Below are 17,623 nucleotides of genomic sequence, written 5' to 3'. Positions count from 1 at the left end.
TTCTCCATAGTGGCTGTATCAATTTACATTCCCACCAAGAGTGCAAGAGGGTTCCCTTTTCTCCACACCCTCTCCAGCATTTATTGTTTGTAGATTTTTTTGATGATGGCCATTCTGACTGGTGTGAGATGATATCTCATTGTAGTTTTGATTTGCATTTCTCTAATGATTAATGATGTTGAGCATTCTTTCAGGTGTTTGTTTCCAGTTTTCTTTTGATTTCCACTTGCATGGAATACCTTTTTCCATCCCCACTTTTGGTCTGTATGTGTCCCTAGATCTGAAGTGGGTCTCTTGTAGACAGCATATATATGGGTCTTGTTTTTGTATCCATTCAGCCAATCTATGTCTTTTGATTGGAGCATTTAATCCTTTTACATCTAAGGTAATTACCAATATGTATGTTCCTATTGCCATTTTGTTAACTGTTTTGGGATTGTTTTTGTAGCTCTTTTTTCTTCCTTTCCTATTTTGTTTTCTTGTGGTTTGATGACTATCTTTAGTGTTCTGTTTGGATTTCTGTGTGTGTGTGTGTGTGTATCTATTGTAGATTTTTGGTTTGCAGTTACCTTGAGGTTTTGATATAGCAGTTTCTATATATACAAGATTGTTTTAAGTTGCTGGTGTCTTAATTTCAAATGCATTTCCAATATCCTGCATTATGATTGCTGGTTTCGATATCATATTTGTGTGTGGATGATTTCCTGCCATTACTGTATGTTTGCCTTTACCAGTGAGCTTTCCCATTCATAATTTTCTTGTTTCTTGTTGGGGGCTTTTCTTTTCTGCCTAGAGAAGTTGCTTTAGCATTTGTTGTTAAGCTGGTTTGGTGTTACTGAATTCTCTTAGCTTTTCCTTGTCTGTAAAGCTTTTGATTTCTCCACTGAATCTGAATGAGAGCCTTGCTGGGTAGAGTATTCTTGGTTGTAGGTTTTTCCCTTGTATCCCTTTAAATATGTCCTGCTACTCCCTTCTGGCCTGCACAGTTTCTGCTGAAAACTCAGCTGATAACCTTATGGGGATTCACTTCTTAAACTGTCCTCATTTCTTTTCATTCTTTTTTCTTCTGTTCCACAGCAGTCATTTCCACCACTCTGTCTTTCAGCTCACTTATCTGTTCTTCTGCCTCATTTATTCTACTATTTATTCCTTCTAGTTTATTTTTCATTTCAGTTGTATTGTTCAGCTCTGTTCTTTAAATCTTCTAGCTCTTTGTCACCCATTTCTTGTGTCTTCTTTCTTGTTCCTCCATTCTTTTTCTGATATTTTGGATCATTTTTACTATCATTACTCTGAATTCTTTTTCAGGTAGATTGCCTGTCTCCACTTCACTTAGTATTTCTTCTGGGTTTTTATTTTGTACCTTCTTCTGGAAATATTTCTCTGACATCTCATTTTGTCTAAATTTCTGTGTTTATGGTCTCCTTTCTGCAGGCTGCAGGACTGTAGTTCCTCTTGCTTCTGGTATTTCCCCCCCGGTGGATGAGGCTGGTCCAAGAGGCTTGTGCAGGCTTCCTGGTTGGAGGCACTGGTGCCTGCGCACTGGTGGGCAGAACTGTGTCTTGTCCCTCTGGTGGGCAGGGCCGTGTCAAGGGGTGTGTCTAGAGGTGGCTGTTGCCTCAGGTGGAGTTTATACGGCCTGTCTGGTGATGGGTGGGGCTGTGTTCCCACCCTGTTGGTTGGTTGGCCTGCGGTGCTGGGCTGTTGGGTGAGGCCAGGTCTTGGTGTCCAAATGGCAGCCTTTAGGATAGCTCACGCCAGTGAGTACCCAGTACCTCCATCACTACTGTCATTGTCCCCGCAGTTAGCCACACGCCCCCCACCTCCGCAGGGGACCCTCCAAGACCAGTAGGTAGGTCAGGCCCAGGCTTGTATGAAGTCACTTTTTTTTTTACCCCTGGGTCCCAATGCTCATGAGACCTTGTGTGTGCCCTCCAAGAGTGGCTTGTTTACCCCAGTCCTGTGGCATTCCCGTGATCAAGCCCCGTTGGCCTTCAAAGCCATCTGGGAACTCCTACTCCCTGTGCCGGACTGGGGAGCCTGATGTGGGGCTCAGAGCTCTCACTCCTGTGGGAGAACTCCTGCAATATAATTATTTTCCAGTTTGTGGGTCGCCCACCTGGTGGGTGTGAGATTTGATTGTATTGTGAATATGCCCCTCCTACCGTCTCGCTGTGGCAGCTTCTTTGTCTTTAGAAGTAGAATATCTTTTTTGGTACGTTCCAGTCCTTTTTTGTTGATGGTGGTTCAGCAGTTAGTTGTGATTTTGGTGTTTTCGTGAGAGGAGGTGAGCTCAGGTCCTTTTACTCCACCATCTCGTGGAGATCCTGTGCCATGAGTCGCTCCTTGAGTTTACACAGACTCCTTAACCTTTACGTAAAACCATGATCATGATAGTAACGCCGATCTCACATCGTTATGATGATAACGCACGCAAGGTGCATAGAACAGCGCCTGACACACAGTGATTGCTCGATAAATGTTCATTTTCATAATATTAAATATACATGGTTTAGTACTAGAACAGCCAAATGAATTAAATTGATTGAGAACATCTCAAATTCTCAAAGACGGACATACTTATTTATGGACATCCTTAAACAGTGGAAAATCCTTTAAAACTATTTTCACAGAATAACTTTGAACTTGGCAGTTTCACTCAGAGAATGGCTTTTTTTAAGGAGAGGGTACAAAATATGAAGTCTGCAACTACATTCCTCTTCTCCAGTACAAGTGAAGTAGGTTTGCTTTTTAGCTGTGTTTCAAATTGGGCTCATTTGTCAGGTATTTTTGTGAAGGAAGAGTTTCTCTCATTAAAACAAAAACAAAAACTAAAAAAAACTAGCAGCGTAGCAGAGAGATCCCTAGTCTTGGAATACAGAAATTCTGAGGGCTGACAATAACAACAAAGACTTTCCAATTCTAAATATTTAAGAGTGACCGAAAAAGTCTGTTGTCTTCTACTCAATATTCTTTTTAACTCCATTGTGAAGAGAGGTACTGTGCATTTCCTGTGAACTTGGCCATGTGATTTCTTAGCACAGAGCCCTGTTCTAAAGTCAGGCAGTCACCTTGGAGACTGTGATAACATCTCTGCATTTTGGTTTCTTTGTCAGTAAAACTGGGGATATAATGTCTTCTTCCTAGGGGTCCCATGAGAGTGAAATGAGATGCTCCTCCTGGGAATGACTGAGCCAAGTTTAATGGTGTGCTTGGTAGCCATGAGCATCCTTCCCTCTCCCCAAAAAGACAGGTGCAGAAAGCTGCATTGATTCCCTTTTAGGGGACAGAGAGAGCAGGCACAGCAAGTATGTGCTTTTCACTGGTTAGAGGATGGCAGTGTATCGCAAGGAGACGAAACCAATAACTATGAGTCGTGGGCACAGGTTTGAGTTCTCTCCCTCTATTCCACGCTCTCTACATTCTACGAGGGCAGAGGAGGCTCCAGGAGATGTTGTGTCCATCCTCTGGCATCACACAGTCCCCTTTCCCCTGAGCATCCTCTCAGATTCTACAGTGTTACTCGTTTCCTCCCTGCTAGGGAAACCTACCCACGCTCCCTCACACTCTAGGTGCTGGAAACTCTCTTGCCTTCCTTAGAGGGTGTCAGAATGCTTGATTAAAGTTGTGCAACCCAGGAAAAGTGAGTCTTTCACAGTGGGGAGTGCTAATGTTTATTCAATCAACAAACACGGAATGCCTGCCAGGGCCAGACACTGCTGGTCATCGAGACAAGGAGAACGTGTCGTTAGTCAACATAAAACTGCAGAGCATCAGACGGCTTGTTATTCCCAGACATCACTGAGTCAGTGACAACAGGCACCATGTATTTCAGTGCCTATTAAGAAGATAACAGCGGATGACATATGAAAAAAAAAAAGCCAAACCCAGAATTTGAGAGTTGTTGCTGGCAGAGCATATGGAAACAAGGTCCAAGGAGCTGCTGGATGGCCACACTGATGATGCACTCGGCCAGCCAGGGACAGCTCTCAGCAGTCCACATTACGGCCGGACGGTTTTACTAGCACCTAAAAAAAGTCACTTCCAACTCCAAGACTTAGGTTTCCATTCCTAAATAATGAGTCAAACAAATAAATGATGAAATATTGACTGTGAACCCCCATCAAGGCATGGACAAGGAAAACCCTAACTTTATCAACTGCAAAGAGAAACATCTAGTAAATGGGAGAAGATGAAGAAGCTTTTCTTAAGCATGAAATAAACCTGTACAAATCTCCTAACAGCGGTGGTGTCAACAAAAGCTTCTGTTGCTGCAAAAATGGTCTTCAGAGAGCGGCGAGAAGAGGCAGAGGCTGACAAACAGAGCTGGGCTATTTCTTCATCTCCAGAATGGCACTTCCTGGTCCCCGGTGCTTCGCACTGCAGATGTTACAGAACTGCACAGGAGAGCTCTAAAAATGCAGATTTTAAAAGATCAACCCTTTCTACTCATATTCAGAAATACTATGGGAGCACTGGTGGGGGAACGGGGACCAGGTGATGAAACACTGCTCCTCTTCCTGGAGGTTACTGCTGGTTCACACAGGATCCTGTCTAGACCAGCTGTTATTCTTGGACTCAAAAGACACCCCACAGCAAGACAAGTCTAACGTGACCCAAGGGGACCTGGGGGAACCGACCTGACACTGAAAAAATAGCAGTGTCGTGATACAGAAATCAGGGTGAGAAAGTTATAGAAAATGGTTCTTCGCTGTAGCTCATTTCTAAAGCTCAACTGTCATCAATTTCATCTCAACAAATTTACTTACAGGAGTATGCTTTTATAATGTTTAGTATCGTATACTAAGCATTTTTACATTTGAGAAGTAGGTACATTGCTTTTTCTGATGTGACGTAAACTATATTATAACTGAGACATGGACAGGGGTTATTTTAAGCACATCCCTCTGGCTGCACCGATTTCTCTCGAGTTACTGGTGGCCAAGCAGCCAACTTACCATGCTGGTCATAGGCAGGCACTCCTTGTGGAACATATGGCGGCAGTGGAAGACCACCACGCTGAAGGGCTTAGCTGCGTCTGGGGGAGAGGGCAGGAAAGAGAGAAGAGCTCAGTGCAATAGTAGAAGTTTCACTTTCCAGCAGTAAGCTGCCTTGGGGGGATGGTGATTGATGAACGCCTCCCTGCAGAGCAGCATGGCTGAACGCAGGGCAGGTATGACAGTCCTGTTGCTATGGGGGTCCCAGGTCACCTGCTTGGCCTCCAATTTAGTTACTACAGCTACATACTGGGGACGATTTCATGGCAAGGCAACGGCATTTGTGAAAACCAGCATCAGGACGTGTATGTGTAAAGCTCTCCCTCCTCCAGCTCCGTACACACAGTCATGACACTACTAAAGTGGATTCCGTGGCTTTGTAAGAATGCTTTCTGTCGGTTCACCTACTGCCTTGGCCAAGGCCATTCACTAACTTCAGGGCACAGCTGGGCTAACATCCTAGGCTGTGACCTCGCCCTGTGCTGTACTTCTGCTGGGGCACCACACCTCGTCTGCGTGTGCTCTGTGGCCAGCTTGGTTCCGGTAAGACTGAATCCTTAACAGATTAAATTAGGAGTTTAATCTAACTATACAGGGCAGGTGCACGTGTTCGCTTTCTGTTAAAACTCTGAAAGCTCACTGCTTTCCCTATGCCCGCTGCAGTTTTTAACACAAGCACTTAAAATCCAAACCTCTAAAAAAACACCCTACGGGGAACTTCTTGTGCTCCTGCTGTGCTAAATAACCCCTTAAAGCTAAGTAAATGGCACACAAACTACGTCTTTTAGTACTTCCCTATGCTGAATTTATACACAAGAAGCATTTTTATTTTTATTTTTTTTGCGGTATGGGGGCCTCTCACTGCTGTGGCTTCTCCCTGCCCCTCCCGTTGCGGAGCACAGGCTCCGGACGCGCAGGCTCAGCGGCCATGGCTCACGGGTGCAGCCGCTCCGCGGCATGTGGGATCTTCCCGGACTGGGGCACGAACCCGCGTCCCCTGCATTGGCAGGCGGACTCTCAACCACTGCGCCACCAGGGAAGCCCTCACAAGAAGCATTTTTTAGCATCTCAACAACTATGCTTTAATTTCTACTTTCAAATTATGGAAATTCCTCTTCTCATGTCCTATGATCCTTACATAAAATGCTTTAATTATATGAAGAGATATATAGCTACCAAGAACTATAAACAAATGTACGTGTCTTTTAAGGAGTCACAGTTCCCATTAGAAGGTATTTGTTTCCATTGAAATGTGAGATAACTTGGGTGCCTAGATCCATATAGCAGTGGAAAGCTTAAAGGAAAGGGAAAGCTACCTATAAATTTTTTCCCAGGCACAAACACGGTTCTGCTAGCTAGGAATCTAACAAGTTGATGGTAAGTTTTCATTTTCTTTCCTTCTATATACTAGGGCAGTGGTTCTCAAAGACTGGCCCCTGAACCAGTCGCATCCACATCACCTGGGAACTTGTTAGAAATGCAGATTCTCAGGTCCCACCCTGCACTACCAAATCAGCACCTCTGGGGATGGGACCAGCAATCTGAGTTTTCACAAGCCTGGCGGCCGATGACGACCCACTCGAGAGCTTGGGAGCCTCAGCTCTAAGGAATGGCGGCACCAGCATGCAACTGAGTAGCAACATGGGCTGCAATTCTTCTCTAAACTGGATTATCCCAAAAGGTGTATAATTTTATAAGTTGTAATCCACTAACTTCAGAATTTTAACACCACTCATCATTAACACGTATTTGAGGATTTTTTTCCCCTCCCAACCATCTTACCTGATGGGAGAATAGGGGAAAGACAGGACTCACAGATGTTCTCCTCTGCAAGGAAACACATACACTTGGGATTATACAATGTTTCTCTTTGCTCTGTCCTTTCTGATAGCAAGGCAAGCAGTTCCAATAGGATTCTTTCAATTTTACCCACCGTCAACCAGAATGCCTTTCATTTGAGTTCGGTGCATCTTCTTTAGTAAGGACAAAGAGTCAGCTACGAGAATCTTCTTGCAGCCTTCGCGAAGCAGAATCTAATGCACACATTGTGAAAGAAAAGCCATCTTAAAGAGACTCCAATGTGGGGGAGAGGCCACTTACTGCTCCCCTGCAGCAGCAGCACAGCAGGGAGAGGTGACCCCTTTCCCTTTCAAACCAATTCCTCTGGCACTAATGTGAGCTTCTACCCTTTTCTTTTTTTTTTTTTTTTTGGGAGGGGTGGTATTTTATTCCAAGTTGTGAGGTATGCTTAAGCCAGATGCTGCTTTTCAAAGAGGGAGATGCTCAAGGCCTGGGAGACTCTGGTGCAGTGCCTACATCTTTCTCTTCTGGCCCAGTGGGTCTTAGTGCCCGTGGTTCTGTGCGGCTCTGTGGAAGTGCCATGGAAATTCGCACAATGAAGACATCACCGCCTCCCTGCTGCCCAGCTCTGGGTCACGGCAAAGGCAGAGCTGCATCCTGACTTTCTTCACACCAAAGTCACTCTCAACTTATAACCTACGTGGACATTCTGCTTTCACATGCTTTCAATTCATGCCACCAGGGAAGGGAACTGGAAGCGGTCAGCTGTGGTCCTCCATCCCCAATCGGCTATGATAACATGTCCTCCTCGCAAATCCTGAGGAGCACAGGTATTGGGTGAATGCACCCAGACGGTTTCTCGCCTAACTACATGAGCCAAGGAAACAGATGTCCAGAGTTTTATACCCACCATTTCTAAAGCTGATGAGCAGGAAACTACATGATTTTACTGTTTCCACATTAATTGAGACACTGCCTATTAAGTTTTATTCTTTAAAATGCTGCTAGAAATTGAAATTTTCAGATTCATTTTAAAAAGACATTAAAACTGTAACAGATGTCACGAAAGCATACAGGAAGAAGAGAAAAATAACAAATACTAATGTTGGTAAACTTTAAGAAAATTTATAAGCAAATGTATCTAGCTGCCCAGCCTCTAATACTAAAATAAAAACTTTAATGTCACAATCACAGCAAAATGCTTCAAAAAGAGCTGGCTATGACCCTGAATGGGTCTTTAAGGCCCATGGCATGAATGGTGGGCCTGGCAGTCTAGACGGAAGCCATGGTGTCTGCAAACTTAAAGAAAACAGGGAAGAAAAAACAACACCAACAACTAAGAAGGAACCATTTCTTCACCAGGATTACATTTTTCTAAATAGGCGCAATCTGTCCGCCCACAGAAAGTATTTTCTAGGAAAACCTTTAGTATTCAGAGGCACATAGCCAGGAGAAGGGAAAATACACAAGTAGAGCTCTGTATGTTACTAACTAATTCCTATATCCTTCTCAGCCACTCTAGTTTCCTTAACGTTACATTGTTTCCCTCCGTAGTTCTCAGTTTTTCTAAATTCTGTGTTTAATATTACCTTTTCTTTTGCATCGTTTTCATGGCAATCAGTTGTAGCTTCTGTAATCATTACAAGCATACCTTGTTCTATTATAAGATTAAATAAGAACATATCTGTTGAAAACTAACACAAGACTCCCCCTCTTTTTCCTTATTTCTCTGCAGTTCATCATCATTGATAATAATTCCAAGCAAAAGCAAAGCACCAGACTCACATCTTATAAAGCAATAAAAGGACTGTACCTCAGCGAAGTTATTATGGTTCATTAAAAACAGCTGCTGTGGGGAAAATGCCATACAAGACTGCCAAGCCTCTGAGATTTCTGTTTTAAAAGATTCTTTGAAATGTTGAACTTTTTGCTGACATTGCCTCGTTCATACTGTAGCGCTTATCATCGGCATTGCACGTGAGATAGTTACCTGGTTTTACAAGCCCCCAGTAAGATACCAGAGCTAGACCTAGAAACCATTGTACCTAATTTCTGATCCATCATTTAGGCCACAGTGCAATGGGATTTAAATTCTACTTGAAAAAGCTTTGCTTTTTGTTGGGATTATTATCAAAGGTGATGAATTGCAGAGAAATAAGAAGGAAAAGACAAAGACTCTAAGGCCTCAAGCTGGAGTTCAAAACAGAATTATAAATGCAATCACATTGAAATTTACAATAGTACAAAGTAGGCATGTGCCGAATTGACTAAAGAAGCTACAGTTGGTTGTCATAGGCTACCCATGTCACCTAAAAGCTGTGATGAAGCCAAACTGAAATAATTTTAAAGGAAAAAGAATAGATTTTATCTTAAAAGTTTATTTTGGGGATATACAAATTTAAAAACTCGCTTTCTTAGAAGAAATTAAGGGCTTATGCACTGGGGGTCGAAAAGAAACCCATGTGGGCCCCCCAAAAAGGCAGATAGGAAAGAAGTCGCTATTTCCTATTAATTCATTTGTGTCTAGATTTCAAAGTAGAGACCTATGGGGCAATGATAAAGGCACCTGGAGTTTGTAGCAAATGTAAATATGGGAAAAGAACAGATGTCTGGAGTCAGTTTACCTGTGTGTGTGTTCATGTACAGGTGTGAAGTTTAACGAAACGTAAGTGTTAAAGCTTTTTGCTTCTCCTAGAAATATTCATTCAGGTCATGAGCTACTCGAGCTGCGTTCTGCTCATCTCCTGGTCCCTGAGACAACACATGGAAGCCCTGTAAGGTCCTGCCCAGCACAGGATCTAACACAGTAGGCACGCAAATATTTAAATAAATGTGTTTATAAACAATCAAACCTATAACTTAAAAAGCTTATGCTGAAAAATCTAAGCTACTTTATTACAGATTCCAAAGTAAGTATTACGGATGAGTTCCATAGGAATATCGTTAAGACTACACAGCTGCATTCGCACTATAAAGGCTTGCTTACGAAAGGACCGACTGAGAACTTGAGAGAGAGAGAAATACTTCCAGAGACCATCTAGTCTAGAAGCTCCTAAATGTCAATGCATAGCCCAGTTCCCGGCTGAGTGTATAAGAAACACCAAGGTGGTCTAAAGACCTAGTCCCTAATCCTCTCCAGAGGATCTGGGGTGGTAGCTGAAACTTGGTAATTTAAGAAAAGCATTCAGATAGTTCTGGTGTGCAGCCAGGCTTAACAAATACTGATTTAATCTAATGGGGAAATGGACACCCAGAGAGCTTATGTGCCCTCCCCACAGCTCAACCGGCTTGTTAATGGCAAAGCCGGGACTAGAGTCCACGTCTGCAAATACCATGTCCACGGCTCTTTAAAGACAACAGGTTGCCTGTTCATCTTCCAAGACAATCCTATATATTCCTGTGTTGTAACCTGCCAGTACAGTGAATTAATCTCCAGAGACCAGTGGGACAACTAGTGAGAAAAACATTTAGTCAGAGTATCTGAGTTCAAACCCAGTTCCTCACCTTCCCAGGCTGGCGAGTCAAAACTTTTTGAGACTCAGTCTTCTTACATGTAAAATGGAGATGACAGTTCCTTAAGGATCATTACTGAAAATGACTGTCAAATAAGACTGTCAAAAGAGAAGTGTTTGGAACTCTTAAGAGGAAAGAAAAAAAAAGCAATGGAAGTGGATATAAATGCTAAATAAATACAATAAATAAATGCTAAATTTATAAATAAGATGTCTTACAAATATGAAACAGCATAAAAATAATTTGGAAATTGTCAGTTTCGTGTAAAAATAGAAATATTTCTATCATATTGTTTCATAAACAATTTATATCAAAACAAGTGCCCTTCGTCCTTGAAATCAGACCTAGAAACATTTTAGGTCTATGAAGTATGATAAGGGGTACTTTTATCCTTCTTACGTCGCTGAAGCTTTTAAATTTTGTTGAAGCATTGTACTAACAAGGTATAAAAATATGAAAACAAGTTAAACAGTTGAAACACTGATAATGTGGTTGGTTTTTCCTTAACTTTAATGATGTCACAGACATCTAACATGCCTCATGCTAAACTTCAACTGAGAAAAGTTGTTGCATTTTAGAAAACATGAAATTTACAACCAGAAGAAATTTTTTCCCCCACCTTTCTCTGTACCTTCTCTTTCCAGTTAGCAATTCACTAAGGAGTCATCTCCCAAAGCATTTTCAGTGGCCAAATAAGTTTTAAAATGCTGTCTACTTGACTGTAAATCTGACCCTTGGATTCCGAATGCAAATTAGCAAAAAAAAAAAGGTGCTGAGAAGCCCTGTGATAACCTTTCCCTAACATTTAGATTCCTTCGTTTACTGAATGGTTCTTAATGTCCCCCACGGTCATTCCCCCTCACTGCCCTGCTCTCATGAACAGCAGGATCCAGATCCTTGCAAATTCATGGACCTGCAAAATCTTGGGAATTTTTTATCCCATTAAAACATGTGAAACTCGACTGTAGTTTTATGAAACAAATGAAGACACTAGACAGAATAAAAAATTTTTTAAATGAATGTGAAACCTTTCTGGAAGCTTCAAAATGCTCTATAAATAGATTTATTTTTACAATGATTTCTAGAGAAAGAAAAAAATTTTTTCTATTAATAAAAAAGGTCACCTATTCGAAATTCTTTCATGTATAAGTAGGAAGTACCCCCTGGGATTCTTTGAACAACCTGCCCCCCAGTAGAGCATTTTCTCTCTGCATCCTCCAGCAAGATGTCTGAGGGCCACAGTAGACTCCCCACCCCAGCCCCGTCGGGGATTTACAGGCTGCCACCACTCCTCGGACTCACTGGCAAAGTAACTCCCAACCTCCTTAACACACCACCAACTGCACACTTACACATCTTAAGGAAAAGCTCTCATTACATTTAAAAGTTAAGAGGATAAAATATTGATTTAGCAGCTGTTTAGTGGCTAATTTTTTATACAGAATTCACTTTGCACCTAATAATAATGTTATTTTTATTCCCGGCTGACTCAGAACTATGCAGGTACATTGATAAAACATTAATGAGCAGCGAGACTCCGTGGTGCCCCTGAGCTTGGTTCTCCAGAAAGAACCTAGGAGGAGGGATCTATTAGGTGTTTTTGTAGGCACATTTTTCAACCTAGAGGCTAGGCTTCACACAGTAGAGCTGAAGGACAGGAGGGGGAATTATGCTGTCACCTTCCTGGGGGTAGATTTGTTCAGAGACACTTAAATGACTTCCCAACAAACTGGAATTTGCAACTTGGAGCATATCCAGGCAGACCCAGGGGTGGCGAGTACTGAGGAGATACACATCATTATCGAGCTCACTCATGCCCTGAGCTTTACGAGGTCTGACACTGGAACTGCTTTCCCCAAAGCCAATGCACGCTTCAGAATGAAGTGTATCATTTCCTGCCTGGATGGCTCTTCTGTATCCTTCGGGTGTTGCACAAAGCACAGCTCTTCATGTCACCTCTCCTATCCATTAACCCATTCCTACATTTCTCCTTCTTTCCTGGCCTTCCTCATCCTTCCTGCAGTAACCTTCCCCTGGCTCACCTCACCTGCAAGCCTCCGAATTCCACCACAGATAAATACCTGTTCATCTGGAAGATTTTTGTAGAGCAGATCGTCAACCTACTTGCCAAAACCAAACACCCATTTCTTTCCCATGACCCCCAATTTCCCAAAAGCCTCCTAAGCCAAGGCTCCCTGTTTTGTCACTTTCCACCCTCAGGAAGATCTCCTCTTTAAAGCTGTGTTACCCAGTAAGACCACAGTCACCTGTGGGCTGCAGGGTTAACCTCCCAGTTCAAGGAGGAAGCTGGACCCTGGACAACAACTGCCCTCATGGTTTCTTGACTAATTCCACCGGACCTCTCCCTTCACCACACTTTCTGAACATCTTCACAACGACTCCTTTGGAGATTTTCACGTAACAGTATCCTCCTCCCTGGCCACAAGATCCTGGCCTTCCAGCACTCTCATTCCTTTACAGCTCGGACTTCTCTTTTTGATGCCATTTATCTTCCTCATTTTCCTTTTCACCCAAGTCTCTTCCTTGAGGCCACCACCCTGAGTTCAGCGGGCAGCCCCCCGGCTCTGCACCCTTCACAGTGATGACAAGCCCACAAGTCGTCATCACATGCTCCTCCTTTCCTACCCTGGAGACCACTTCTGTCCCCACGACCTTGTCTTTCGGCTCTGCCTGCAAAATCTCAATGTTTCCAGGAAAGCCATTTCATCCACATTCTACCAAAAACTCATTTTCAAACGAGCTAGAGAAAGAACCGTCTGAATTTTTCAAGAAATGGGCTTTACATAGTTTCAAGGTCTCTGGAAGCTACCGGCATTCCGAAATACAGTCACTGTTAGCGGCTTTTTAAGGAAGATAGGGATGCTTTGTGATTAGCATATTAATTATTTATAAGAAGATAATAAGTTCCATGGCTCTGATCACAAATTCTGAACTACTGCAGATAGTAAGCTTGTAATACTCTAGAAAACAGACAAAAAGTAAAATAAAATTCTGTTATTTTAACATCTTTCAGGCAAGAGGTTTACTGAGTGGCTTCAAGGAAATGATCAAACTATTTGGAAAAAAAATTGTGTTTTCATTTCTCCAAATGGACACAATGCTCATTCTACTTAAGAGTGGTTTGGGTGGTCTGATCTAGTAGCCACTGTAACTCCTCCTGCACCTTCCCCAATGCCATGCTATATTTATCCCATAAATGTAAGAATGCCTGCTTATCAAGAAGAGTAAATCTGGGGATAGTTAAGAAATACCAATGGCTTCCTCCAAGGGCGGTATTTCTCATTTCTCTGTTTGAATGGTATTCCAAATGTCTGGGCCTAAGTAAAATGTGACTATCGAATTGAACTGATGTCCAAAATAAGACCTAGAAATGTTTATCCAGTAGTCAGTCAACTCACTCAGCATGCTCCTTTGTCCAAGAAAAGATACTTACTTGTAGATTGTAGTCTTGCAGAATTTTAACCAAGGAGTCTCTCAAATTAGGAATCTCCATTCCTTCCTTAATACGGTGAATCAGTAGAATTGGGTCAACGTGCGTGCCGATGTTGTTTAGCAAGCCGGTGATAAAGGCTACAAGACACCGCGCAAAACAACATATAAGCAGTGTAGCTAATGCAATTTTAGGTCGGAAGTAACTCAGAGCAAAAGTTATTTCCTTTAAGTGTTAAAAAGCATTTGAATTGTTAAATCCTCCTAGGAACTAATCTTCCTTTACCTTCCTCGAAGGAGAAGCTAAATGAGCAGGGATTAAAAAAAAAAAATGAGATGGAGAACAAATGATTACTTCAGAACACAGTTTGTAATGTCAAAGGGGGGCAACTAGTATTTGAGAATCTACTATGGCTCAGCTATCACACACTTTTCTCCTATTCTGCCAAGGTAGGAATGCTACTTGTTCCCATTTTCCAGAAAAGGAAAATGGGGTAATTAATGAATTCATCCAGGGTCACACAGCTAGTGATTTTTGAACCCAAATTCAAACCCAGGGCAGGCCCAGGTTCACCGTGTGTTTCGTTACCCCAACTTTGCCTCCTTTAAGATCCTTAGACCACCACTCTATCATGCTAAACTAGATTCTTCAAGCTATATGTGCATGTAGCTACCTTAATCTGAAATGGACTTGAATAACACCCCCCTCTTGAATCTCTTATTAAAGAACAATCGTAACAGCGGTTTCTAGAACTTGAATATCTCGAAACAGATAAGCCTTCCGACCAAAAAATAAAAAAGGGAAGGGGAAAGATTTTAAACCACGACTGCTAGTTTCTGAATTATATCTTTAAAAGAGGACTTGCGTTACTGTTAGGTGACTGCCTTTGTTTCCTTCCAAAATGGGAGACCCAAGGCAGATGGTCAAGGAGAGGCAGCAGGTATACACTCCTGGTGCTGCACTGATAGAACAGGGCAGGAAAGAGAGGCTCAATGCTACAGTAGCAAACCTCCATATGTGGTCAACGTCCAGTAACGGTTATGGGTTTCCATAAAGAGACTCGATAAGGGCTAGACTATAAACTTTCAAAATAAATGCCCCCTGTGTACAAACAAAACCAAAATCTTCTATTCCATTTGGGTGCAGTAGGTAGAAATATGCTTCAACCAAGTGTTCTTTATCAAGTTCAGCTAATACGAAGTGATGAGGCTCCAGGCTTCCCTGCACAGGAAGAGTACTGGAAATCATTACTATGTACCTGGCCTATTTTTACTATAGATACTTCACCGTATTTTCAACTCAGTGCATCTTGAGATGATTCCTACTCTAGACACAACTGGCTAAACGGAGAGAAAGAGGTTGTGATCGCAGATGGCTTTTCTGCTTACGTGGTTTGTCGATGGAATATAAAATCAGATCTTCCCAGAGTTCCCCGTCATCCTGTTCCTTGGCAAAGTCAATCGCTTTATCAACGTCATGTAATTCCTCCATGATCATCTTCAGGGCACTTCGGCTGTTACCCATTCGGCCTAGCAAAACGTGAGAAATACACTTAGGATAATGTAATAAAACATTTTAAGGGAAATCACATATCTCTTCATTTGTTTACATAGTTTGATGGCTATGACAAAAAACACTTCCTTATATGACATCTGTAACTCAGTAAAATCAGTATTTCCTGCTCACTGGGCGTTTACTTTGTCGTGAGTACTCATTTAAGCGCTTCACATGAATTATTTCATGTAATCGTCACTATAATCTCGTGAGGTATGTTCTACTAATATTTCTATTTTATAAAAGAGGACATAGAAATGTTAGTGCCTTGCCAAGGTCATACAGCTACTAAATGGCAGATCTGGAATCTGAATCAAGGTCTGTCAGATTCTGACTTCCTTCTTAGGATAATTGGAAAAAAGAAAAACAGCTTCTCAACCCATCTACAATTTATTGTGATTTATATTGGAAGGTGTGAACTGATACAGTTTTGGTCATTTATTACACAATTCTAATTGTTATCTCAGTAGCATTTATTAAATGATGCTACCTTCTCTACTGAGCTGTGAAGTCTCCTTTACTAAATATTCAATTTCTTATACAAGTCAGGCTCTAACCTCTGTGTTACTTTGGTCTAAAACCTATGTCCATTCTTACACACTTTACATCACATTGTCACCCCATTCCTTAGTTTATGGGGACCAAAATGAACAAAAGCTACTTACTCAGAAGATAAACTGTCTCTTCTACAAAGTTTCTCTGTTGACAGATCTCAAGAGCCTTCAAATAAAGCAGGGTAGAAAAGTTATTATGGGTTACCAGCCAAGAACAAATATCTATAGAGTCACTTAAACATACAAGTTTGAAAGAATTTTTTTTCATTGCCTCCCTTTAAAAACAAAACAAAGCAGAAACAAAACACAAACCTCTTAAGTTCTGCTTGTGGCTGTCCTGATTTACCTCTCAGAGAGGTACTGGACCCTACACAATTTAACTGATAACATGCTTGAGGCAGAACATTCCAGAGCAAAGGCAGAAAGCAAGATGCTAAAAGAAAGGCTCTTTCCCACCAAGCTTTCTCTCTTTATGCTACTTCAGGTTTCTTCATGGCACTGCCCCCCGCCCCCACCTAATTCACAGGCACTGGTCTAAGCCCTGTTTCCCTCCACTGAATTGTGCCCTCCAGGAAGGCACTACTGCTCACGGCTGCAAGTTCCCAGTATGGACCACACCACAGCTCAGCACACATCTGCTGCATAAAGAGCTAAACACTGGGAATATTTCTATTGACGGCTCACAAGATCTAAGAGAACTCTGCTCAAGGATCTGTCAAAAGTGAGAGGAAAACTGGAAAAATATGTGCACCCCAATGTTCACAGCAGCACTGCTTACAATAGCCAAGGCATGGAAGCAACCTAAATGTCCACTGACAGATGAAATGGATAAAGAAGATGTGGTACATATATACCATGGAATATTAGCCATCAAAGAATGAAATAATGCCATTTGCAGAAACAAGGATGAACCGAGACGGGGAGGGATATTTAGGGAGTTTGGGATTGACATGTACACACTCCTATATCTAAAATGGGTAACCAATGAGGACATACTGTATAGCACAGGGAACTCTCCTTAGTATTCTCTAACAACCTAATTGGCAAAAGAATTTGAAAAAGAATAGATACATGTTTATGTATAACTGAATCCCTTTGCTGTACACCTGAAACTAACACAACATTCTTTATCAACTGTACTCCAATATAAAATAAAAAGTTAAAAAAAGAGAAAACACATCTGACAATCAAGAAGTGTCAAGGGCTTCCCTGGTGGTACAGTGGTTGAGAGTCCGCCTGCCGATGCAGGGGATGCGGGTTCGTGCCCCGGTCTGGGAAGATCCCACATGCCACGGAGCGGCTGGGCCCGTGAGCCATGGCCACTGAGCCTGCGTGTCCAGAGCCTGTGCTCCGCAACGGGAGAGGCCACAACTGTGAGAGGCCCGCGTACGGAAAAAAAAAAAAGTGTCAAAAAAGATCAAGAAATGAGGGATGGGACTTCCCTGGTGGCACAGTGGTTAAGAATCCACCTGCCAATGCAGGGGACATGGGTTCGAGCCTTGGCCCAGGAAGATCCCACATGCCACGGAGCAACTAAGCCCGTGTGCCACAACTACTGAGCCCATGAGCCACAACTACTGAAGCCTGCATGCCTAGAGCCTGTGCTCTGCAACGAGAAGGCACCACAATGAGAAGCCCACGCGCCGCAACTAGAGAAAGCCCATGCGCAGCAATGAAGACCCAATGCAGCCATAAATAAATAAATTTTAAAAATTAAAAAAAAAAGAGGGATTACACAGATGACAGCATCTCCT

General features: G+C 42.4%; 1 protein-coding gene across 2 annotated transcripts in view; it reads right to left on the bottom strand.

Moving 5' to 3' along the window:
- Positions 1-4,331: 4,331 nt before the first annotated feature.
- Positions 4,332-17,623, bottom strand: part of VPS41 (VPS41 subunit of HOPS complex) — a 178,780-nt gene continuing 165,488 nt past the window's right edge. For both annotated transcript variants that reach the window (XM_065884478.1, XM_065884479.1), the window contains 7 exons: positions 15,981-16,035; positions 15,150-15,290; positions 13,765-13,901; positions 6,931-7,030; positions 6,780-6,824; positions 4,959-5,038; positions 4,332-4,412 (listed from right to left, as the gene is read on the bottom strand). In XM_065884478.1, the coding sequence (XP_065740550.1) occupies positions 4,332-4,412; positions 4,959-5,038; positions 6,780-6,824; positions 6,931-7,030; positions 13,765-13,901; positions 15,150-15,290; positions 15,981-16,035 (639 nt within the window). The remainder of the gene's footprint in view (positions 4,413-4,958; positions 5,039-6,779; positions 6,825-6,930; positions 7,031-13,764; positions 13,902-15,149; positions 15,291-15,980; positions 16,036-17,623) is intronic.

The sequence above is a fragment of the Phocoena phocoena genome, chromosome 9 (genome assembly GCF_963924675.1).
Source record: "Phocoena phocoena chromosome 9, mPhoPho1.1, whole genome shotgun sequence".
In the NCBI taxonomy this organism is placed as follows: domain Eukaryota; kingdom Metazoa; phylum Chordata; class Mammalia; order Artiodactyla; family Phocoenidae; genus Phocoena; species Phocoena phocoena.
Note: the sequence above shows the minus strand (reverse complement) of the source record. Positions and strands in the feature narration are given on the sequence as shown.